This window comes from Phytophthora ramorum (assembly GCF_020800215.1).
Source record: "Phytophthora ramorum isolate Pr-102 chromosome Unknown Phyram_PR-102_s0003, whole genome shotgun sequence".
Taxonomy (NCBI): Eukaryota; Oomycota; class Peronosporomycetes; order Peronosporales; family Peronosporaceae; genus Phytophthora; species Phytophthora ramorum.
Genome location: NW_027150649.1, coordinates 1,285,568 through 1,310,045, shown reverse-complemented (window position 1 = coordinate 1,310,045; position 24,478 = coordinate 1,285,568). Strand labels below are relative to the sequence as shown.

Genomic DNA, 24,478 nt, shown 5'->3' with positions numbered 1-24,478 from the left:
ACTATGTTTGTTTTCATCTTCATCGGCCATACCATATCCAGAGCTCTAGTTTTCGTAACGGTTGTTGTCAAACTCGATCGTGAAAACCTCAACTCTGTGTCTAGCCTGTGCGCGCGATGCACTGGCGATGGGGGCCAAACATCGGTCTCGAACCACAGGAATGCGTCTGGAATGCGCATCACAGGTTGAAACAAAGTTATTCTCTTCAGTCAGTTATCCGCACAATAACTGCCACTTACATCTTCACTCAGCATCATCGAGGTAGCACAAGTAGAAGTGGTAGCCCCCCCCCCCCCCCCCCCCCCCCCCAACACACACACACACACTCTGCCCACCAATGTTATTGTTCCTGTCAACGCTGGCATTTCCGTCGCTTGTGGCTGTGGGTCAAGTAGCAGCGGATACATCAACCGATTAGAATTTCAAACTTTGATATGTGGTGGTGTGCTGGGTTCGTAACTCTTTGCTTGGGGACTCTTACCAACGACGTGTCGGTGCAGCTTGAAACCTCGATGGCAAGGGCACGGCATCGCAAATTACTTCATGCTGGTACAGATTCCGGGGACGATCCAACGAGCTAGTCGATCTGGGACCGCCTGGAATCACAGTGGAACGATCGATTTCAACAAGTTCCTTATGGCATTTGAGTCTTGGGTCGTTGACGGTTACGACAACGATAAAGAGGAAAATCAAACACACTGCGAGATTGAAGACAAGACTTCAACTTCTGTCGAATCCACTGCCTACTAGACCGCCTCTGGAGCTAATACACACGCTTATACTTGTACAACGAAGCACTGCAAGGCGAAGAAAATGCATTTCTTTGCTATTAAATATGTTGCATTGCTTCGCACCTTCGCTTGGATCTCGAGACCATTTCATATGCGGGTTTCTGCACGCAGCTAGTGGATTGCACAAAAAATGCTGTCCAAAAGCTTTGTCGATGGACAGATTACACGCACCGGAAGACCCTGCGAGGTCGCTTTGGAATCTGGTTAGGCAGTGCTGGAACAAGGGAATCGCTAGGCAGCTGCGGCACGTGTTCCAGCAACCCCCACGGGTCCACGGCTGCGTATTCCAGTTTGTCGCCCTTCTTGCTAGCATCGCTTAGCGTCGAGGATGTCGCAGAACAACCTACGAATGCATTTGCTGCCCCGAACAAGTTCATCGGGCGTGGCAACACGGACCAAACACGTCTCTTGAGCTCATCCGGCAGCTGCAAAGCTTCTACGAGTTCCTGTAATTGGTGCGTCAAAAACATTGTCAGTCGGCTAACCATGCTACACCTACCAATAGAAGCGACAGCAAGATACTTACGAATTGCTTGTCATGCAGAACAGAGGCGTTGACAACCGGAATGAGGTCTAGAATCCAGCTGAAGAGGGAAATCCCGGGGCCCGTGGAGACAACCGACGTTCCTAGCAACGCAAACAGCGTTTTCACTATGCGATCGCGATAGCAAATAGTCAAAACAGCATGCTTGCTGGGCCCGATCACACCCACAAGCTGTAGTCGCACAGCCAGCTTGCACCGCAGTCGACGCTGAAATAGGCTGTTGCGCTCTTGTTGCTTATCGTAAAGCGTACAACCTTCGTACAACCATTCGAGCTGAGTAGCAAGCGACATCATGTAGCGCGGCAAAAAGGCATTGCCTGGCGGCGTGCACATGATACCGCCAACGAGATGCACAACCGACGTCGTGTTCAGCTGTCGTGCGAACTTGTCCAGTTGCGTATGCTTAACATCATCTTCGAGAATCTGTAAGATCTTCGCAATCACTGACCCCATTGCACGCCTCGAAATACTGCACACCGTGGCAGCATACAAGGACGCCACCGCTGAATCTTGGGCTTCTCGTGCTGCTTCAAGCATGCGAGCTTCGCATGGAGTCAGTGCATTCTGCATCGCTGCTACAGTCATTGGCAGTGGTGCTGGTGGTGCTCTCTTTTTGAGCACATCGTTTGGACCTGGTGTGCCTCCGTGGTGTTTCCCGTCACCGCCTTCTCCGTGGTGCACATGAAGTGGAGTGCCATAGAGTTTGGGCGTAGCCAGGGGTGATGATGATGAAAGCGTGGTAATAGTCGCGGATGTCGTTTGTGGCACTGGCACGGATGACGACGTCGAAGAAGATGATGTCAACGAAGTCGATCCTACCCCGGGAGGCGGGCGCGAGCTGCGCTTGAGCGTGCGCAGTACGATCAGGCTCGATAAAATCTCGGTGGCGCTACTTGCCTCGTCAAATCCTAATTCGAACTCGAGATCATCCTCGTCAGCCTCTTCTTCTCCATCTGAAAAGTTGCTACCCAGTAGACTGCCGCCAAATGAAGTCTGTCTTTCTGGTGCAGTCGATTTGCCGTCGACAAAGCCATTCACTGCGGCTGCTACAGCACCTTCGCCATTATCCACAGCTGCTCGCTTGCTCGAACGCGTAGACAGCTCCCCCTGAGGAGCTTTTCGTTTGTTAGGTCCGGTCTGGTGCTGGTTTTGAGTTTGATGGTGTCGTGAACGTCGTTTACTGCGTTTGACTTTCTGCTGTTGCCGACTCATTTGCAAGTCGAGGTAGATGGAGCCGCCACGATGGAGTGTCCAGACGTTCATCTGATCAATGATTTGGTCCACCTTGAGCAATTGCACTTGTCCATGTCCGTCCTCAGCAGGCGATGTGGGGGGCCGGAAAAAGTGCGTCAGCAAAACCGCAGTGTGCCACTGCTTTTTGTGATAAACCGGAAGAATGTGCTTTTCGCGGGCTTCTTTCGTATCGTGGAAGATTGTATCGCGAACAATGCCGTCCGATGTCAAGTTGAACAGCGTGAGACTTGCCAGTGTGCCACGTTCCTCGCGCTTCCGCAATAAGTTGTCCTCCATTTGGTATGAGATCTGGCACAGCAGGAAGCACAACGGGAACATCAAGCAAGCGGGTACCTGTGTGCGCAGGAAGCGCAGGTGGTATTTCGTCTGCATTGCCGTTACATTCACAAGTTGTCAGTATCGTGCATTTTGAGCAAGAAAGAGTACGATCTCGTCTGAATGCATGTGTAGCATACAACAACTCACCAATGGTTCGTCAAACATCACCAGCTTCTGCGGATCAAGCAGAAGATTCTGAGGGGGCTCGGAGAAGAGCTGGAAAACAAGAGCCATGGCGAGTAGCTGCGTCGGCAAGTTGGGCGGTGGATCACGCGAGGCGCGGCGCTGGGTTCACAACAGACAGCAAAGGAAAACGTTAGCTGTTGTTCAATGCACGGCAGTGAAGTGGAAGCAAAGCCATACCAATCTTGGAAAGAGTGGCACGAGCACCAATCGGAGCACCTGGGAGAGATCCAGTACTTTATGCACTACAAGAGACACAAGGAAGCTCTTGAGGCCATATTGCAGGCGGTCCAGGCGGCCCTTTTGGTTGAGCGCAAACGCCTCCTTGCTGTTATCAGCATTCAAAAACGGGTTCCGTGAGCGCTTGGGCGTATCGCTACCAGCAAAACCGGGAAGAACTTCCTTCTGCAACCACACAACCAAGGTGTTTGAGAACTTTTCGTTGAACTCCTCACCGTTGTCAGGATGTTGTTCCACAACCTCACGTATAAGGCGCACGCAGCGGTGCACGTAATGAGGCGTGGTGATGGGTCGCTTGCAGTTTGACTTCACCCGTGCCGATATGTTTGCCATCCACTTGTCCATAGCCTCGCTCAGCACAGCTCGGAAGAAGAACACGTAATTAGGCGTGCGCCGCTCCCGCGTGGCATTCGCATTAGTAGAGCCCACAGAAGAGGACGTCATGCTCATATTGATGGCGGCCACCGCAAAGTCGATGGCACTGTCACGGCACTTCGCTTCAGCCGCAGGGGTAGCTTCGCTTACAACCTCTTCCCACGATAAGCTTGCGTAGCTGGGTTCAAAGGCTGCCACAGACTCAGTAGATGCCGAGGATTCATGCATGCTGTTAGGACTTTGTAGCGGAGTGCTGCTCCCAGCACCAGGTGTCGCTGGGGTCTGCTTGCCATCAGCACCAGGGCCATCAAAGGATCTGGCCTGTAAAGCTTTGAACGACCGTGACAGCGCACTCTTTAGCTCCGGAGGGAGCACCTCACGGGGTGGTGGAATACGCACGATCGGGTTCGTAGCTTCTAGCGACAACTCTTTAGTCTTTTGACTCCCGTTAGCTCCATTCGCATTGGCTGCGCCATTCGCTGTGCCGCCTGCTGTAGCCGCGTCTTGGTTCTTTCTTGCGGTCTCAGCGATTGGCTTGAGCAGCGCAATCGGCAGGTCCAACTTTGCAATCTCTTTCTTCTTGATATGTGCATAGTACATCTTGCAAAAGAACTGAGCTACGTTTCCAGCCTTATCGTCAGCATTTTTCGGGATACAGTGAAAGCGATCCACGAATGACTGAAGCAGGAACGGTATCTGGTCCGTGGCACAGAATGCAAGCTCATGGCGTTCGATCATGGCCAGGACTACATTCTTGACAAGGAAGCACGGAGAGCGCCGAAGGAAGTGCACGAGTACCTCAAGAAGTGCCAGAATATCCACGATTTCGAGCACAAGGCACACGAGCCGCATCACCTGCTCCACACTTCCGTAGTCCGAAAACCGGAAAAACGTGGCCTCTTCGTAAATATTGTGCAGAAACCAGCGTGTGAACCGTCCTTTGTCGTGCCCACACATAGTCTTCACTGCTGAAACTAACTCGCCCACTTTACCCTGGTACTCCACCTCCTTCAGTACTCGGTTTGTATCTCCAGAACTAGAAATACCTGCTGCAGGAGCTCCAGGGGTTCCAGCAGCCGTTGTGTCATTAGCCTGGCCGTGCGTGTGAAACACGTAGATGCAAAGTGATTGGGCACGTTCCAGTGTCTTCGAGTAATTAAAGTGCTCACGACGGAGTTCCATGACTTCGAGCCAGCGTAAATAGTTCAGTTCGGCATCATAGCCTTCGCCTGGCATCATTGGCACGCACGTCGGTAGCGGGAACGGACTCCTTGGAAGCTGCCATAGATATAATTTGAGTCGGTCGCTCGAGGAAAGCAGGTGGACGTCATTAGACTTGTATCCTCGCCCTGGTGAGCATTCGATGTTGTACGCAGTGTGAACCACTGGTGCCGACTCTCTCCTTTTGGCAATTCCACCGTTACCACCAGCTCCTGCAGCTAAAGTTAACAACGGGCTGTTGCTCATACTCGCCGCTGCCTCATTGCAACAGGATGCAAATTCCACAAAACTCGCAACACTGAACAGCCGACGCCGAACGAGCAGACAGAACAGCTCGATAACCTGAGTGACCTCTGTAATGGCCTTCGGCTCGTAACGCTGCAAGAAGTTTTGCAGAGCGCTCTGAAGCACAACTTGGTGGTCCTTCGGTCCGCAGTGTGGTAATAGCCCCTTACTGTTAAATTAATTACAGACACGCACGTCAGCAAGAATACACATCTAGCTCCAGAACAAGTCACGATTGAGTTAAGCACGTACTCTTTGCCGTATTCCAGAAGTGCGTTGCTGTGCATTTCGATCAACGCAAGCGCAAATAGGTACCGGTACTCTGCAGGTCGTTGATTTGTCACTGCCCACTCGCAGACAAGGAAGAGTGCAGCTACATCGACAGGGAGCTCCGCAGTGGGCCCACTGCAGCTTGGGCTCACAGTGGGGAGTGGGCTGAACACTTCGCTATACACACGGTGCAAATCTGAGGTTGAGTCCACGCGATGAAAACGATCTAGGGTCTGCAGGATCTGTGCCTCATTTCGCATGGTAGCTGCAAGCACCTGGCCCCCACCCACAGAACTTAGAGACGGACATGCCTGCTGTAGACGAAGAATACGCCCAGCAACCTCTCGGTTCTTTCGCTGACAAGAGTCAATACAAGACTGGATAGCGGTCGTGCCGTACACGTCACGATTGAAGAATCGATCGGTGAATATGAAGGCCGGCCACAACGGAGACGCTGGACACGCATGCAACAAATTAGAATGGTCTCACTTTCCAAGCAGAGCCAGCTCGACACACACTTACCATTATCTTCAAGACGAACGAGAACATCATTGCCATTGAGCAAGATATCACGTAGCAACTGGCACAGAGCCACTAGAAGCTCTTCCTGGAGTGCGCTTCCTGTCGTTTCTGGAGGCACAGGGCAACCAGGAGGTAGCAGATAGCGCATATGCTGCAAAACTGTCTTCACAAGCAATAGAACAGCATCTGCGGAAAGCAATATTTCTGGCAGAAGTTTTTGCACCACAGACATTAGCTCCATAATGCCATTCACTCCGAGTGCCAGCACGGCCGAACATCGAGTTGGGCCATTTGTTCCGCGTTGTGATCTTGGCGTTAGGGATTTTTGCAGCAGCGACAGGAGACCATCAAAGTAGTGCGCACGGTCTAAAAGTCCCATCTTGAACTGATACTCCGACAGCTTCAGCACATACGACCACTTTTCATGCCACGACAGTGGCGTTGATGGCGAAATGTCAATTCCACCGCTGCCGTGGGGAGCTACATGTCCTGAATTTGATGGCGGTGATTGTGTCTCGCCATGACGCAATCTTGGGGCCAATTGAGTGCGCCTTACAGGCCCGCTACTGGTGCCTGCTAAAGGTAGCGACAACCCACTGTTGTTGCTAGCTATTTGGTTGCCATTCACCGCCGGTCTGGAGTTTGGATCCACCGATCTGCTATCAGCCCCTGTACTCGATTCCAGGGCTGCCTGGCGCGCTAATGAATGCAAGTAATCCACAAGCTTGTCGGTCCACCCCTGATTTCGCCGCTGATTTCTCCTCGGACTAAAAAACCAGTCACCTGTTCGGAGAGCGCTATCGCGCTCAAGCTCTCGCATCTCCGTGTACACGACATTTATCCGCACAAACCACGTCGCCTCAGCGTATCCGGGACGATACCTCACCACAAACTCAAGCAGGGGACACTTTGATACGCCCGGCACTGCCCGCCACTGTTGGAATGGCACTCCGTATGCCTGCGTAAGCTCGGCAGCAGTGCGAGCCCCACTCGAGAGGTCGCTCATCCAGATATGGCACGTGCGGTCATCTACCCGGCGCACATGACGCATCAAATAGTTCGTAAACGCCCGCTGTACAACCGCAGCAGCCCCATCTTCATTTCCTGCCGCAACAGTGCTCTTGGCTTCCTCGGCATCATCTCGTAATCGTACAATGGCACGCGTCGCCCTCGTGAGATCGTCAAAAATGGCCAACTTCTTCTCCGCAAACGTCGAATACTGCATATGCCACTGCTGGTTAAATCCTCTCGGCAGAGGACTCACAAACGCCGCATTGCGCAGCGCATGAAAACGGAATTTCTCCTCTGGGAAGTTGGCGTTCGTCGGGAAAACGCTTGGGAACATGGCCAATTTGTCCGTCAAGTACGGGTGCTCCGCGTCCTGTTCAACCGCAACAAAAAAATACGTCATCTGTCAAAAAAACTAGACCACAAAACCTACTACAAACCCTACCTTCATGTACTTGGTGTCCATGCCGATGACGCGAACGGCCGCATCCGCAGGCGGCAGGTCGCCCCGCCTGGCGCCCGTCCGGTGCATCAGCAGCAGGTTCTTCCGCTCGCGCAGCCGCAGCGCCGGACTGCCGGACACACCGAAGGCGCTGCGACTACCGCCGCTGTTGCGTCGCTCCCTGGCGTCTCGAGAGCGCGAGCGCGGGCGGTTGCGGCCATCTCTGTCTCTGTCTCGATCTCTGTCCCGGTCCCGGTCGCGGTCCCTCGAGGACGCGCCTCCCGTTGCGTTGGATGAGCTGCGACGCGGCAGTCCGCGGCCCGAGGAGCCGGACGACGACTGGTAGCTGCGCCCGCCGTGCGAAGAAGAGCCGCGGTCCTTGTAAGCGCCGGCAGAGCGGCTGCTGGTTTTGCCGTCGCTCGCGTGGTAAGTCTCCATCGCTCACCCACGTACGTATACGGGCACCGTGAGCGTCTCCGGTGTGAAGGCCGCAACAGTCCAAATGCATGGCTCCTCTATTTGTCGGCCCCCCTCCGCACCACACGAAATGTACATCAAGTTGGAAGGGGTGACGGAAAGCGTAGTCTTAGTCAGGAATCGATGCCTCGAGCTGCACGGAAGTGTGCGAGCTTGAATTGGTGGGCCGGTCCGCTGTCTTATCACAACGAAAATGGGAATGCAATGCTTGCGGCTCCTTGGTGTTTCGTTTGATCATACGTCGCCCCGCCGGAAGTTAGCTATCAACACAAGTTCACTGTGTATGTTTTGCACATGGCTCATGAGCAAACGTCCATTGCAGTAATGCAGTAATACAGCCGTACCACTCGCGCCATCTCAGTTCTGGCCTTCGCTCTTGCCTCGATCAAGGCTGACAGTCTGGAACCGCCACAAAATGTCGACATACGGATGTTTGCCACTAGAAGTTTCAGTTGATGTACGCGCACCGAAATTTCAATATTCGGCAGAGTCGATACTCACTCTACAAGTATCCTGCCCATGACGCGAGGTGAGCAGCAGCATTTGCTGCCCCGGGGCGATGACACCAACGTGCAGTTGTCCGTGCGAGAAGCTCTGATGACGAGCAGGCCCACGCCCAAGCGACGAGATCCGCGCGCTCGCTCCTGCGCGGCGCTGCGCAGCGACGTGTGGACCCTACTGCACTACCGCACGTCGCTCAAAAAGCGTTCGGGGCTGCAGCGCGCGTCCTACATATTGGAGCTGTGCGTGCTCGTGCTCATCACACTCAACGTGGTGCTGGCCATGTATGTATCGGCCTCACCGCTCGGTCCTGCGCGTACGTTGGAAGGTTACAAGCTGCAGGAGGCGTGGTGGAGAGTTGATACAGTGTTGTTGATGTTTGTATGCAGCGGTGACGACGACGGATTGGTACGAATTGTTCTTGTACGTGTCGACGGCACTGTTCACGGTGGAGTACGTGCTGCGCCTGTGGTCGTGCGTGGAGGACGACCGATTCACTCATCCACTCTGCGGGAGGCTGAAGTGGATGCTGCGACCTATGTCGATGATCGACCTCATTGTGCTCATCCCATTCTACGTGGAGATATTGCTGGAGAAACAGGAGTACGTGGTAGGTAGATGTGCAAGATTAGAGTGAATGGGTACTGATGCGTTGGATTGCTTGTGCTTGCAGGGTGGTTGTGTCATCGCGGGGTGTTTTGACGCTGCGAGGCTTTCGCCTTCTGCGCATCATGTCGTTCTTGCACCTCGAGCGATCTTATCAAGCGATGAAGAATCTGCGTGAGATTTTTGCGGCGAAGAAGGAGGAGCTTGGTGTCGTGAGCTATCTCACCATTGTCATTTTGCTTACGTCGTCGACTACCATGTGAGTGTAGATGAAGTTTGCTGGTGTGTGTACGCTGCCAACGCTCGTTTCGTGTGTGTCATAGCTTCTTTCTCGAGAATCCAGCGCAACCTGAAGTGTTTTCGAGCATTGGAACGTGCGGGTGGTGGGCCATTGAGACCATCACATCTCTCGGTTATGGCGACATTGTACCAATCACCGCGGCGGGCCGAGCTTTCTCGTCTTTGCTGGCACTTTTCGGTATCATTTTGTTTACGATCCCCGGTGCAGTGTTGGGCTCTGGCTTCGTTGAGGTAATGCTCAAAAAGCAGGAGCAAAAGAGCGAACAAGCGATGGAGGAATCCATTCGCATTTCGCTGACCCGAGAGCTGCGCTCGCTCAGCTCCAATAACATCGCTTTTGCAGGTGCGTGCGTTCGTTGCACTCAACCAGGATATCGTGCATGCTCATACTTACAAACGCTGGCTTGGACTCTGTGCTGTACAGGCGGTTTGGACTCCCCGAAAATGGATTTGGATTCTCCCGTGACTCGACAAGCGTCGGGCTCCTTTTCACTTCCACCGCGGTCTTTTTCGACCCCACACAACTATTCTCCGTTCGTGGCGCCTGCACCCCCAATTGTGCGCCTTCAAGAACAAGTCGACAAACTCACCGCCACGCAGGTTCGATTCACTCTGCTCAACATTGCGATCCCATCCGACCACCAAAAGCTAACAATTTTCATTTGTCTTTCTTGCAGGTTCAACTCCAAGCGCAACTAAGCCGCCAAGAAACGCAGTTGCAGGCTATCATGTCAATGCTAGCGCAATCGTTGGCGCAGTCGCAACCGAAAGAGAATGCAGTGCCACCATTCAGCGCAATAGTGCCACCCAAGTAGGCATTCCCAAAATGTACCCATCTGTGCCAAATGGTAGCCATCTGCAACCCAAAAACCGTTTTTCATCGAATCAGCGCTCTCGATTTTATCATTCCATTCGTGACCGCCAATATGCAGAGTGCGCGGCGTCCAGCTCTTGCCTCCACCTCCTCCTTCTCTAACAACCTCCTGTGTGCCTTCCTATTGCACAGACCCGCACGAAGAGAAGCAGAAGGCGCTGCTGCAGCGCATCACGGGCTCCGTGGCTCGTCTTCACGAGGTGCTGAAGGAAATTAACACGCAAATTGAGGTGCGTTGGGCCTTTTCGACACTTTTTCTCCGACACTGCAGCTCACAATTGGGATATTATGCTTATAAACTTTAGAAAAGCGACTCGTTCCGGGAAGAATTGACCCTCACGTGTCAAGTGTGGAAGGGCTACGAGAGCCGCGTGCAGTCGCACTGTGACACGGCTGCCGCTGCAACTCAGCAGCGGTAAAGTCACGGGCGAATCCTTCTTCTAACCAGCAGAACACCATTTTCTACATGTTGCAATGATATTTTATTCCTCAAATTTTAGTGCCGTACGACTCTTGTTGCATTTTAGTGCAGCGTCGTTTTTGAGTCTGTTTTGGCTGATTTTCTGGATGTTTCGAGGTCTCGCTGGGCTCGGAGCTCGGCAGCGCGTTCCAACATCTGCCAGCGCTCACTGAAGCGGCCTCGGATGACGTTCTCTTCGGTGATCAGCTTCTTCTGCGTGTAGCTCCTGACCACCTTGTCAGCAGACTGGCATTCGCCATGTACGTGTAAGTTTGATACCAACGGGAGCTATTGGACACAGCACCGACCTTTTTGCCTGTTTGCTTGTGGAGGGTCCTCGTCGAGATGCTTTTGACTAAATTTGTGACGGCTTCGTGGCGCTCTGTAATGAGAGAAGACTGCTCCTGTTCCCACAGTTCCTCCAGAGCACTTTTAGCCTCATCTCGTCCTGCACATTATTGAGTTGTGGTGAGCAGGAAGTAGGCGCTACACACCAAAGCAGGTACGTACTCTTTGTTGAGACTGCTATGCTGTACCGCAATTCAAGCAACAGCTGATCTGTACCAGGTGCAGCTGAGACCTTCTGGGTTTGTTCCTTCAATTGTTGCCCAGCGACGTGCGCTTGACTGAAAGCAGTCAGGTAGGCTTGAACCAGAGGCTCACGTTGCGATTCAGTCTGTACCCACGTTTCCAGCCATTTTTTATTTTCTATCTCCGACGTGGCAGTAGTGTCATCTGAAGTTTTGGTAGAGCTCTGCTCTTCATTCACCGGAGATGCCGAGATCTTACGGCTTGGACTCCCGGGTAGGATGGAGGGTCGAGGTGCGGCACTTCCTGATTGGCGTTGACTAGCCTGAAGCCGGCTGCTTGCGAGTTCAAATACGTCCTTGTCGCCACTTAACAATTTCGCCCGCTTCTTGGTGACAGTCGACCAGTAGTTTACTCCTAGACTCTGTCCCACGGTTAGACATGGTAAATGCTATGGCGCCCTGCACTAACAAAAGAAGCATAACTTGCCTTCGTGCGCGCTCTTGTTTGCAGATCGAAAATCGGTTTGAACAAGTTGGTCTTGCTTGAGCACATGGCTAGAAAAACGTCTGCAAGCGAGACAAATAAAAGCATTAGTTGCTGTTTGATTTCCTTCGTGTACTCACCAATACGGACCAAGCGTTATGACCCCGTTCTCGTTTGAAGTCATGGATTTCAGCTGGCTCTTCACTATGCTAGGGAGGGTGTCCGTGTGATACAGAAGACGAAAGAGGCTCTCGCATTCCGCAGCATCTAATGTTCCATTGTGATCATCATCTATAGCATGAACGAATGAAAATCATTAGTGCGGCCGTATTAATTAATCTGTGTGTACTACGAACTCACCATAAAGTCGAAAGACGTGCGTATAAATGTCTTGCGAAGACATTGTGCAAAAGTTCCACATGTTTAGCACAAAATCTTGGACATTACATTAGCGTCATCCTGTACAGGTTTATCATAATCCATCTTACCATCAAACGCCACACCACGGGCAGGAGTCTGTTTCCCCAAGTTGCTAAACACCAGATCCGAGAACGCAGTATGCCGAAGCTCGAAAAAGCGGTGGAACTCTTCCAAGTCGATTGATTTACTTCCGCTGAGCGATTCAAACAGCATACGTCAGCCCCCGTCTTTACCATTCATATTCATACACTCAGCCGTATTGTTACTCAGTGTCCATAGCTGCGAAGAGTTGATAGAACTTCAGACCCGTAGTGGGCTTATCAACTACTAGTACGAATCAATTCACAATAAATCAGTGAGTCCATCGCGAGTCTCTTCATGAGTCAGTTATATGGCATATTACTCTCGAGTGCCTCCATGGCCGCAGCCACCACTGGATTCTTCATTTGAATAGCATACTGTTCTTCTTGCTGCGTTTGTGTCTGAGCACTCAGTTTGCTGTCGCTGCCTCCCATGAATTAGGCTCGACCCAGCCTTTCACTAATTTTCCATACCCGTACCGCCACGAATACCGAACTATTTTTTTACATGTCCACGAACCGAAATGGTCGTACGAGGTGTTGCCCTATATCTGGACATCCAAGAACCGTTATATCGAGCTGCACACTCTTGTTGAAGCAGTCTGTCGGGTGCATGTCCTCATTTCGACCCAACTGGGGTATTTCTCCATTGTCGGAGGAGAACGCATTTCGACTGCGGCTTGAGCGCTTGAACGAGTCGCGCCAGTTTGAATTGCTAGAAGGTGAAGAGATGTCTTCGAATTCGTTCGTAAGCAGCATCAGTCACATTGTCCTGTCTTCTAAACCCACACCGAAGGAATCCCAAGACGGTAATAAGTCTTTTCGCTCAGTGGTCCTCGGTACCAATGAGCAATCCCAACCGTTCCTGTCGAATGCTGTCAAGACTGCTATCTACACACCTTTCAACTTTCTCCCGAAGAATATGTTCAAGCAGTTCACGCGGTTCTCCAATATATATTTCCTCGTGATTACAGTGTTGCAATTACTGCCACAAGTGACATCTTCCAACGGCGTGCCTACGATGATTGTCCCGCTGATGTTTATTATCGTGGTTAGTGGTGTTCGAGATATCATGGAAGACATACAGCGCCATCGAGCGGATGCTGACCAGAACCGAGCTCAAATACGAAAGTTATCTTTTACAAGAGAACAAACGATCGCGTTTAAACTGGGGACGTGCGAAGAACTGAAGGTGGGAGAGCTGGTCCGAGTTGGAGAGAACGAAGAATTACCGGCTGACCTTGCTTTGATTGCGTCGGGTTCTCCAAATGGAGAATGTTACGTGATGACGGCAAACTTAGACGGTGAATCTTCACTCAAACCTCGCTTCGTGCATCCAGAGCTGTGTCGTCCGCCGTATCGTGACTGCTTCTCAAGCGATGGCCAGCACTTGACCCCGCAAGCAACGACGCAATTATCAGCAATTCACATCGACTGTGAGCCACCGAATCGATGCATCGACAAATTCAAGGGATCGCTGGTTTTATCGGAGACACGCTCAGCAAGCTTGGACATTTCACACGTTCTATTGCGTGGCACTCATCTAAAAGACACGCCTTGGGTCGTTGGTGTCGTTATATACACCGGTGATGATACTCGAGTGCGCCAAAATGCTTCCGAGACGCCAATCAAGTCGAGCTGGCTGAGCCACTTCATCAACCAGGTCACAATTTGGATCGTTGTCGTGCAAATCATTATTTTGATTATCGCAGTAGTTGTTGAGTCGCAGCTTGTGAGCTCGCCGAGCGTGCAGCGCAATCCATACATTCCTACGGATATCAAGGACAGCACGCTGGTGGATTACATTTGGCTGTTCCTAGCTTACATGCTGCTTTTCTCGAACTTCGTGCCCATTTCGCTGCAAGTCACAATCGATTTTACACGGTATTTCCAAGCGCGAGCAATCACGAACGACCCTGGCATGCGCTTGACTCCGAGTCGACCTTCATTAATCACGTCAAACCACGGAACAGACAAAAAGCATGTCGTCTGCGTCCAGTCTTCCGAGTTGAACGAGGAACTTGGCCTCGTCGAACACATTTTCACAGACAAGACAGGAACACTAACCTGCAACCGAATGACCTTCCGTTCATGCCACGTGGCAGGCGAAACATTCGACTTTGACGAGCAGGATGGCTCATTACTGATTGTGGAGGAGGAACTTCACGAGTCAATCGTGGGTGCATCGGAAGAAGAATCTACAGGACCTCCGTCTCGTCGAAGAAACACTATAGCGCTCTCATCATTTCCGATCAAGAGCACGCCAATGCAGCGATTTTTGTTAAACCTTGCTGTAAACAACTCGATTTGGCCTAGTTCGGCGTCCGCACTGCAAGTGGGCCAGAAAGCAAAGCCTGTTGCAATGGAATACACTGGTCCATCGCCGGACGAGCGCGCGTTGGTTATCGCTGCAGCACAAGCTGGTGTGGAACTTCGGGAGCGCAACAACACACGCGTTGTGGCTCGCGTGAATGGGAACGATTCTTCAATGGAGATACTGCAGTCGTTTGAATTTACAAGTGATCGCAAAAAGAGCTCGATCGTCTTTCGAGAATCGTCAGGGAAGATCATTTTGATGACTAAAGGAGCAGACTCGGTGATTTTGGCAGCGCTGAGCGAGTCTGCGAACAAACCGAGTGCTGTGCTGCAAGCTAAAGACCAGATGAAGCTCTATTCTGCTAATGGACTGCGAGTACTCTGTATTGCTGAGCGCGAGATCAGTGCAGACGAGTATCGGTCCTGGAACTCGCGCTACCTGGCACTCAAACAAAGTTCTGCTCGTGGGGCATCAGAGGAAGACCTGACTAAAATCATCGCAGAACTGGAACGTCGCCTTGTGCTCGTTGGAGTGTCAGCCATTGAGGATAAAATTCAAGTAGGAGCCCCAGAGGCACTCGAAAAGTTCCGAGCAGCAGGCATTAGGGTCTGGATGCTCACTGGGGACCGTGCCGACACAGCAACCAATGTAGCGCATGCTGTTCGTTTGGTGTCCGCTGAGATGCGATTGCTTCGATTGTGCGAAAGCGCAAGCTCATGGATGGAAGGGTCAAAGCATGATGCCGTCGATTTTCTCCATAAAGAACTCCGTAGGGCTCGTGACGATACCAGGGGCAAAAGTGCCACAACCAAAAGTGGAGCCAAAGACAGACAAGGGCTAGCTCTTTTGATCGATGATATGGTGGTGGAAGCGATAACTGGCTTCGGCATCGAAAAGGAATTTCTGGAGTTGTGCATGGAGTGCGAATCTGTGCTCTGTGCCCGCATCAGCCCAAAGCAGAAGCAGCTGATTGTGGGAATGGTGCGCAGCTTTTGCCCCGACAAGGTAACACTGGCAATAGGTGACGGTGCCAACGATGTGCCCATGATCCAGGGCGCTCACATCGGCGTCGGTATTGCCGGCGAGGAAGGCCACCAAGCTTCAGATTCTAGTGACTACTCGCTACCAGCTTTTCGATTTCTACAGCGCCTTGTACTCGTCCACGGTCGTGGCATGAATCGGCGCATCGCTGTGTTGACCCAGTACGTCTTCTACAAGAACGTGCTGCTAGTGCTCCCGCAATTCTTCTTCGGTGCCTATTGCCTCTACTCGGGCCAGAGCACATATTTCGATACCCTATTGCAGCTTTTCAACATTGGGTTCACGGCACTTCCCGTGCTTGTCTTTTCGGTGAAAGACGACGACATATCTGCACGAACGGTTCTCTTCTACCCGAGACTCTACCAGGACGGCTTTCACCACGTCTTCCTCAACCGCAAACGCTTTGCCTACTGGATGTTTGAAGCCGTGCTGGGCTCGGCATTGATCATCTTGATCCCTGCAGAATTGCTACCCCTCGCTTCGTGGTCTGGAACGGGGAAAGACAACGACCTGTGGGCACTCGGTATGGCCCAAAATCTCGCGGTTGTCGTCCTCGCTAGTGCCCGTCTACTGCTCGAAGCAACCAGCAGCTCCCGTGTGCTACTCGTGCTTGCGACGGTCTCCGTACTGTTTTGGTGGCTCGTGACATTTGTAATCTCGTCCATGACGGCGTTCGGGCGAGAGTTTTACGGTATCCTATACGTCGGTGCAATCACGAATGGACTACTGCTCACACTCTTCTGCTCCATTACGGGGCTCACCGCAGCATTCCTACCAAAGGCGTGGCTCGTTTTCTTCGCACCCGAGCCTCGTACGATTTGTCGTGAACGTGACCAAATGCTGGTCGACTTTTGTAAGAAGAGGAGCTTCGAGACCATCTTCCCCATTGATCAAGACAACATTTGAGCGACCTATAGCACTAGGTAGAAATCATTGCATACATCCCTAAAGCAATTGCAAGACGAGAATACACCCCACTCGAAAAAGGTTTGCCAAGTGAGCTGAACGAAACGACTCGACCCAAAACGGATGACGGATTGCACACCGTATTCCAACCTATTGCGCTGCTTCATCTCCGCCTACGTGTGAACGTCACAATAGAAAAAGCTTCGAGAACTCGTCGCAGGAAGTTGGCGAAAGTGACGAGTTGAAATTTCCTGCTGAGCACTGGATGGAGGCAGTGGAGATTTACTATGAACCGAAGCGCACCGTCACGAGTTGACGATTCCGAGTCCCCTGGACCACTAAGCTCACTTGCTCGCCACGCAAAACCGCGTGCGTTGACGGCTGGACTATTATTCACCAAAAGTGCGTCTCATAAATCGCAGATCGCCCCAGCTCCTGAAAATGCTCGACATCAGCGCCAGGCCCAGTCCCTGGACCGACAGACGTCGTCTGGCACGTCACCTTCTGTCATGGCACCCTCGGACTGGTGGGGGACAATGCGGCGAGGATCATTCACAGGCACAATTCCCAATCATGTATCACGTGTGGGGTCCGTTGGTCGCTTGTCGTCTACATCATCGATGAATAATAACCGCGGATCAGTGGGTCGAGATGGAAAGCCTACCCTTCGCAAACAGCGGTCGGCTTTAGCTTCACAACCGAGCCCCCCAGGCCCCCGGCTTCGCATCCTCATTTGGCTTTCACAGGCCTACCACAACTACAAGCGACCACTAAGCTTCATTTTGGACCCACCACTTCTGGACCCACGCAGCAACGAAAAGCTCGCGTGGGACGCTGTGATCATGCTCGTCGTTCTGTATAGCGCCATTATTGTGCCCGTGCAAGTGGGGTTTCCGGAAATACAACTAGGTGCTGTTGCACGGACGATAGCGATTATCTCGGATGTACTGTTTTTCGTGGACGTGGTGCACAACTTTTTGGTGGGATACTACCCAGACGACGACGAAAACATAGTTCGGGATCGGCGGCTTATTGCAAAGCGATACCTTGCCTCGTGGTTTCTCCCGGATGTACTTGCCTTTATCCCTCTTGATTACTTCCTTGTACAAAGCGATTCTACTGTTCCCGGCGTCAATAGCAACGGCGATAGCATCACAAGTAGTAACGCACAGGTCCTCTCGTTGCGACTCACGCGACTAGTTCGGCTTCTACGCATTACTAAACTAACACGGCTGATCAAGTTGCGCCATTTCGTCGCAAAAGTTGAGGACGCGCTCGACCTGGACGCCGTTTTAGCACGTCTGACAAGACTTATTGGGCAAGTACTGCTGGTGACGCACATTTTTTCGTGCTTCTGGCACCTGATAGGCTTTACGACCGAGGATGAAGGTCACACGTGGATGATTGATGCAGACGTACGATACAAGAGTGTCAGTGAACGCTACGTATACAGCTTTTATTGGGTTGTGGCCACCGTATGTGGAGTGGGCTACGGAGATGTTCACGCAACCAACAAACCAGAAAGACTCTTTGCTATGGGTGTGTCAGTCGTGGGGGCCAGTGGGTTTGGCTTGATTATTGGGAGTCTAACGAAGATTTTAGAGAATTGGCACCGTGAAACTTCAACCCGTGCCCGAAAACTCAGTATGATACAAGCCTTTATTCGCAAAAAACGACTTCCTCGAGCTCTAAAAACTCGACTCATGCGCTACTTTCGCCACTACATCGCCAAGACGAGCGCCTTTGATGAACGCGAACTCCTTTGCGAGTTTTCGTTGTCTCTTCGGGGCGAGATTTTGCATGAGACGTACAGAAACACCTTTTTCCGCATCCCGGCCTTCAAGCGATTGAGCACTCAATTCGTCTTGGATATGGCTATGTTCATCAAGCCGCTTATTGTTGTAAAAGGGGATGTTCTTGCTCGCGAAGGTTTTGTTGGGACCGAAATGTTCATTTTGAATACCGGCATTATTGAAGTTCGACGCACATCCCTAGAAAATGCCGACTGGATAGTTGTGCTGGAAGTTCTCACAGAGCGAGGCGTTTTTGGCGAGTCATCACTGCTTTATTACGCTCCTCACACAAATTCTTACACAGCAAAGGCTACGAGTGATCTTTTCACACTACCTAAAGAAGATTTCGATCGACTAATTGAGGAATTTCCAGATGCTGAGCATGCATTGATGGACTATCATAAAGAACGGAGCGCAATGTACGATCTTGTGTTCGAGCAGACACTTGCTCGCTATCGCGTGTTCATCGTCTCGCAAAACAACGATCCTGTTTCAGGCGTAACTGGACTGGAAAATTTCTACCCAACACTGACAGTACTACTCGATGGAGCGTTGCAAAGTTATCGGTCATTACCCCTCTCTATCCTTCAAGCGCTGGACCTTCAGCTCTCCATGGGCGTTTCAGTCTTCAACTCCTCCACAGAAAAGTTGAACATGATTTGGCTTCTCGCTCAGGACGCCAACTCTGGCGGCTCAAAGTCTCTGTGGCAGCGCTGGAAATGGCTAATACTCACGCCGATCGATCCTTTCCATTGGTCTAAGCTCTCATGGGATGTTTTCACTACCATGCTCCTCATGTACTGCGCTCTTGCTATCCCGTACGAAGCTGCATTTCTCGGCGATAATGGCGAAACACTGTGCCCAGGCATGGATGGTTTGGTCGAATGTGTATTCTCGCTAGACATAATCATCAATATGCGTACAGCAGTGGTAGCGGATCTCCCTAGTGATGGCCACACCGCTGTGTTAGAGCGGCGTACACGGTGGCGAGAGTATCTACGAGGATGGTTTTTCATGGACCTCTTCTCAGCACTACCCATATCGGCAATTATTGCTCTCTCTGATGAATCGATCCAAAACTCGGGTACCTCTGGATCCTCCTGGCTGTTAGCTTTAGTGCATTCATTTCGGCTGCTGAAGCTGTCGCGTGTTTTCAAGTTCATTCACAGACTTCAGCGTGAAGAAAACTCAACAGCTCTTGGGGCAACGATATCTTCACACCACACCATTGCACGAGTCGTACGTCTCGTGTTTCGGGTAAGTTTCATCGCTCACGTATTGGCATGCGGTTACTTCTTCGTAGCGCGCGTTACACGAAGCGCTGGTGGAGTCCAATCGTACTTCCCTCCGGAACAACAAACAAATGGAGAAATGTACGTTTACTTCCTCTACTGGTCAGTGACAACGATGACAACTGTCGGCTACGGAGATACCCCAGCACACAACATTCCTGAGATTATATACGTGTCCGTCGGAGTTCTCGTAGGGGCATCAACGTTTACCTATGTTGTAGGAACTTTGAGCTCAGTGGTCGAAGAGCTAAACGAAGCCTCAGACACATTTCGAACTCGAATGGATCATCTCAAAGCCTACCTCCGCGAAAGAAGAATCTCCCAACCGTTGGCAGAGCGTCTTCGCCGATACTACGAATACTACCTGTTGCAGCGCGATGACGAAAACGAAGAAACAATTCTAGCTGCGCTGTCAGATGACCTTCGTAGTCAACTGGTGCTGCATTTGAACCGGGATGTCGTAAGCAGAATTGGCTTCTTTGCCACGCAGGACGACGCCTGTGTGAGTTATCTCATGGGCATCCTGGATCCAGAATTCTGCACACCAGGTGAATATGTGTTCAAGGAAGGTCAAGTTGGTCGTCACATGTATTTTCTCGTCAAGGGAGTGGCCGAGGTGGTCTTGAAAGCCGGCACGAGCGAGGAACAGGTAGTTGCGACGCTGCTGGAAGGAGGCTACTTCGGCGAGATCGCGATGCTCACACGATCAAAGCGAGCTGCAAGCATTCGCGCAAAGACGTACATGAGTCTGTTTGTGCTCAGCTTGAACGGGCTCGACCGGATATCCCTGCATTATCCTGAGATGGCGCACAACATTATCCAGGAGTTTCGCAACAAGATCACGCACATTAAACAAACGCCCGTAAAGCAGCTGGGCACTCTTGTGCAGGAGGATATAAAGCAGGCACGCGACCGTAGTGGACTGCTTGCAGCTTCGGCTGTAGGCAACTCCAGCAATGTGGACGGAGGGGGTTCCGGGAATGATTCAGAGCTGCGCTCGACACTTGGCGAGTTCGAAAACATTGTGACCCACATTGTCGAGATCTACGGTGGTGGCGACCGTGGCAAACGCAAAGCACTTACATGTGTCATGCAGTACTTGCACAAGTACGAGTTCTCCATCGATGACTTCCTTCAGGCCGCTGAGGAGCTCAACTATGGGACCGTCCAGCCTCCGGCCGGGAAAACCAACGGATATTCCACCTCAGCTGGTGCAGTGCTCAATAGCTTGCAGATGCGGATGCGTCGTCGATCATCTTTCTCCTGAGGTGCTTCTGTAAGCCCTCTCGTCACATGTAGTGTTGTCTTAAGTAGCATTGCCCGAGTTTTGAACCTGACGAAAGATAAATGTAGGTAGCCCTGAAGAAATTAGCGTATTACTCCCAGGACCACTCGCCCACTTACTAATCTTTTCTTCCTCGTTAACGTCTAGAACCACGGCGCAAATCCGACGAAACCCACGCCACCAAAGCATGAAGCAGTTCTGCGTCGTGCTGTCTTAGCTGTTGGTCCACCTCGGACAACGTCCTGGTGCCACTTTGCTGGGTGTTGGCGTGCAAACGTTCCAGGTGTCGAATGAACGTAGCGTGCAAGCGCTCTCGCAGCAGTGCTATCCAGCGCGCTTCGTGAGCACTACTCAGCTCAAATACGACCCAGTCGTCTAGCACGAGCAACCACTTGCTTGTCACTATAGAGCCATCGGCGTTTACCTCCACGTCAGCTTCTTGCTCTTCTACGGTTTGAGTCTCCACGGACCCCATAAGAAGCGCTTGCAGCAAAAAGGATGGCAGCTTCGTACCATACTTTGCGACGCGAGTACGCTCTGATTGCATCATTTCGTGGTACACTAGCCACTCGTCGGGAGGCCCAATCTCGTCAGGCTCAGACCCATGCTTCTTCTTGTGCTTCTGGGAATTAGCAGCGGCCCACGTTACCATAGACGCACCGTCGATCTTCACTTTCACCTTCTCTTTCGAGGTCCAGTTGCGGCTGACGCCACCTGAACGCGTGAACAGTGCATTTGGGAACATGCCGATACTGAGCGCCATCAAGTACGGCGTAACGCTTTCCATCGTAGCAGGCGTTTTTGGCACGGCGGCGGGTACAAGCTGAGTCGCTGGCGACAGGCCTATCGACTCCATATCTTGCTGTAGCTGCTTGTAAATGGAAACAAGCTGCTCCAACGTCTGACGGTGCAGTTTGTTCCGAGCACAAAACGCGTCCTTTGCCTTAAATGAGCCACGAGCTCGCGCGTCAAGATAAGCCTCAAATGCTTTCCAAAGCACAAAATGATCGCTCTGCAGTGGAAGTGCTGGAGGCGACCCATTCCGCGCAAACGCCTTCTTAGAAGCATCCACTTGCCGTTGTTCTTCCGGTGACATGCCAAGAAAGCTAATGAAGGGGTCGCGGTACCCACTCAGTGTGCACGTGGTCTGTAGAATCGCATCAAAGCAGCCGAACGTGTGCCCCCAGAGCAAAAGCTTCGCCATTTGCACAGCAACACCGCCCGTGCAAATGTGCCCCAAATGCCACCCAAGTAACGTCAGCGCCTGGTGGTCTCTTCCCTTGGTCGTTAGTGCGCGCATATCTTCGAGACGCTGTAGCGAAGCATCAATTGAGGTCTCACTAGGCGCGTCCATCGCTTCCAGAAGAAACTTCTTAGCGTCGCGAATATGAAGCTTCTTCTCGAACTGAAGAAGCTTAATTTGCAGTAGCAGCTCCTCCAGGGGCGTCGTAAGCAGCTCTGGAAGCATGAACTGCTTCATGGCTGTTTCATATCGTGCCTTTGAGAAGAGACGGAAGCAAATACCCGCACGCACACGTCCTGCGCGTCCTGTACGTTGGACACAGTTTGCACGGGCAACCCACGTTGTCTGCAGCCCCATCACAAATGATGAGCTCGAAGTTGCGGCAAGCGCATGCGTTTGCTTTGACTTACCGCAATCCACAACAAACACCACATCTTCGATAGTAAGACTGGTTTCTGCGATGTTGGTAGCAAGAACCAGTTTTCGCTTCCCATGCGGCGGCGTCATGAACGCACGGCGTTGCTCCTGCGCTGACAGCCGTGAGTGGAGGAGAGCTATCTCGTACGTTGCTGTCGTTGCCGGAGAGTTGAGTAGAGCACGTTCCATGAACGAAATTTCTTCCCAGCCAGGCAGGAATACAAGAATGGCTCCTTTTCCATCTTCATCTAGCGGGAACGTACGGTTAACCAGGAAGAGAAGCTGGAGCAACAGGTCATAGTCCACTGCTTGATCCCGACGCAATGCATCTTGCTGCTTCATGTATGATAAAAGCAAGGCTTCCTTGGTTGTGCCGTCTACTTCGCCGAGTGCACCTTGTAACACGTCTCCCATGGCAGCAACGGGTATCGCTATAGGCGTAATCTCCGGTTCTGGGGTAGGTGGCATTCCGAAATCAGCACTGGGATCACCAAAGCAGGTCGCGACGTGCATACCGAATGCCTCTTCATCCGCAAAGCCAGTACCGCCGCACAATGGGCATTCAAGGCCACAAGTCGCTGCTGCCATTCCTCCCCCGTTATTACTGCCAGATGCATCACCGACACGGCCGACGCGTGAATCGTCCATGATCGGTAGTGGAGAGGAACGATCTCTCTCGAGTAGTGCGAGGATATCTTCGAGGAATAGTGTAGTCACAGGAAAGTTGGTGCCACCAACCATCTGCAAAACAGGCGCCGGAAAGTCTGGTTGGAAATACTGCGAAAACTTCTCCACCTGGATGGTAGCGCTCATCAGGATAACCTTGAGATCTGGCCTCTGCTTCAGTATCGACGTCTTGATCAAAATGAGCAAGAAGTCCGTGAATTGATCGCGCTCGTGCACTTCGTCCAGGATGATATGGGAAAACCCTCGCGCGAGTGGATCATTGTTGAGCCACTTCAGCAGCGTCCCCGTCGTGCAAAAGATAAGCTTGGATCGCTTCGCATCGAACGACGAGTCGAATCGAATAGCGTGGCCCACTTCCTTGCTGTCCTCACCACGCGGTCCTGAACGCTCACGTGCAACCCGTTCCGCCAGAGAGATGGCACTGATTCGTCGTGGTTGTGTACAAATAATCCTCGTTTCCTGTCCACGTCCTTGCGCCAGAGCATTATCTAGCAGAAACTGCGGAATCTGCGTCGATTTACCGCACCCCGTGTCGCCCGACAGTACGACGATTTGGTTCCTTTCCACGAGCTCCAAAATCTGCTGTCGATATCCATACACCGGCAGTTTGGTGGCTTCCACTGGCGGCGTCCTCAACGTCTTGGGGTCCGTCTCCTTGGACCGACTGGGCAGCGGCTTAAACAGCGGCGCACCTCCTCGTGTCTGCTGTCTCTTGGGCACCGAGGCCAAGGGACTGAGATCCCGCGCACTCCACGGGTCCAGCAGAGCTCCGTCCTTCCCAGGGGCGGGATATCTCTCCATATACTGCGTCACAATAGGAGGGAACCACTCGGCCGTCGAGGCGTTAAGAGACACAGCGGGCAGTCGCAACGAGACCTGCTGCATCGCCGCGTTCTTCTTGACTTTGGCGACGTGGATAAAGCGACCCGCCCCTTTCTTGCCCGAACTCTTGGAGAAGAGTCCATACTTTTGAGCCATCGAGTGGATGTAGCGCCGCTGTGTATTGTCGTAGCTGGACGGGAAGCTCATCTCCGAGCGCGTGCCGTCCTCCACCAGCGCCTGCAGCAGCGCGTGGATCTCCATACAGAAGCTTTCGTCCAGGCTGATGGCGGTCTCTCCGTTGGTATTATTCCCGCCTCGAGGTGCGGAACCCCCGCGGCGATCAGTGGAGAATGTGGAGCAGTTGGGAGGACCGCGGCCTCGACCCCCGCGGCCTCGGCCGCGACCCCGACGGCCACCGCCTCTAGTTCCGTTCCTCTCCATTTTGGCCGTCCGATGGGGAATTATGTTTTTTACATCAAATTACCATATG

The 24,478-nt window shown here is 52.2% G+C and overlaps 7 protein-coding genes across 7 annotated transcripts; 4 read left to right on the top strand and 3 right to left on the bottom strand.

The window, feature by feature from the left end:
* Positions 1-952: 952 nt before the first annotated feature.
* KRP23_3598 (Mediator of RNA polymerase II transcription subunit 12) lies at positions 953-7,891 on the bottom strand (the record flags this gene model as incomplete). The annotated part of the gene is made up of 8 exons (XM_067888469.1): positions 953-1,237; positions 1,318-2,955; positions 3,055-3,192; positions 3,271-5,380; positions 5,464-5,935; positions 6,004-6,702; positions 6,787-7,384; positions 7,457-7,891. The coding sequence occupies 8 exons, from the start codon at positions 7,889-7,891 to the stop codon at positions 953-955; spliced, it is 6,375 nt and encodes a 2,124-aa protein (XP_067747709.1).
* A 558-nt stretch (positions 7,892-8,449) lies between these two features.
* KRP23_3597 (Potassium voltage-gated channel subfamily KQT member 1) lies at positions 8,450-10,152 on the top strand (the record flags this gene model as incomplete). Its single annotated transcript, XM_067888468.1, has 6 exons — positions 8,450-8,747; positions 8,821-9,034; positions 9,105-9,296; positions 9,361-9,680; positions 9,762-9,937; positions 10,015-10,152. 6 exons carry the CDS (start codon positions 8,450-8,452, stop codon positions 10,150-10,152), a joined length of 1,338 nt encoding a protein of 445 aa, XP_067747708.1.
* A 111-nt stretch (positions 10,153-10,263) lies between these two features.
* KRP23_3596 (uncharacterized protein) lies at positions 10,264-10,630 on the top strand (the record flags this gene model as incomplete). Its single annotated transcript, XM_067888466.1, has 3 exons — positions 10,264-10,270; positions 10,344-10,441; positions 10,517-10,630. 3 exons carry the CDS (start codon positions 10,264-10,266, stop codon positions 10,628-10,630), a joined length of 219 nt encoding a protein of 72 aa, XP_067747707.1.
* A 104-nt stretch (positions 10,631-10,734) lies between these two features.
* On the bottom strand, positions 10,735-12,620 carry KRP23_3595 (uncharacterized protein; the record flags this gene model as incomplete). The annotated part of the gene is made up of 9 exons (XM_067888465.1): positions 10,735-10,917; positions 10,980-11,119; positions 11,182-11,623; positions 11,689-11,768; positions 11,836-11,976; positions 12,046-12,120; positions 12,174-12,298; positions 12,372-12,429; positions 12,509-12,620. 9 exons carry the CDS (start codon positions 12,618-12,620, stop codon positions 10,735-10,737), a joined length of 1,356 nt encoding a protein of 451 aa, XP_067747706.1.
* A 178-nt stretch (positions 12,621-12,798) lies between these two features.
* Positions 12,799-16,449, top strand: KRP23_3594 (putative phospholipid-transporting ATPase; the record flags this gene model as incomplete). The annotated part of the gene is made up of 1 exon (XM_067888464.1): positions 12,799-16,449. The coding sequence occupies one exon, from the start codon at positions 12,799-12,801 to the stop codon at positions 16,447-16,449; it is 3,651 nt and encodes a 1,216-aa protein (XP_067747705.1).
* A 3,365-nt stretch (positions 16,450-19,814) lies between these two features.
* On the top strand, positions 19,815-20,801 carry KRP23_3593 (Potassium/sodium hyperpolarization-activated cyclic nucleotide-gated channel 1; the record flags this gene model as incomplete). The annotated part of the gene is made up of 1 exon (XM_067888463.1): positions 19,815-20,801. One exon carries the CDS (start codon positions 19,815-19,817, stop codon positions 20,799-20,801), a length of 987 nt encoding a protein of 328 aa, XP_067747704.1.
* A 154-nt stretch (positions 20,802-20,955) lies between these two features.
* KRP23_3592 (DExH-box ATP-dependent RNA helicase DExH2) lies at positions 20,956-24,429 on the bottom strand (the record flags this gene model as incomplete). Its single annotated transcript, XM_067888462.1, has 1 exon — positions 20,956-24,429. One exon carries the CDS (start codon positions 24,427-24,429, stop codon positions 20,956-20,958), a length of 3,474 nt encoding a protein of 1,157 aa, XP_067747703.1.
* Between the last annotated feature and the right edge of the window lie 49 nt (positions 24,430-24,478).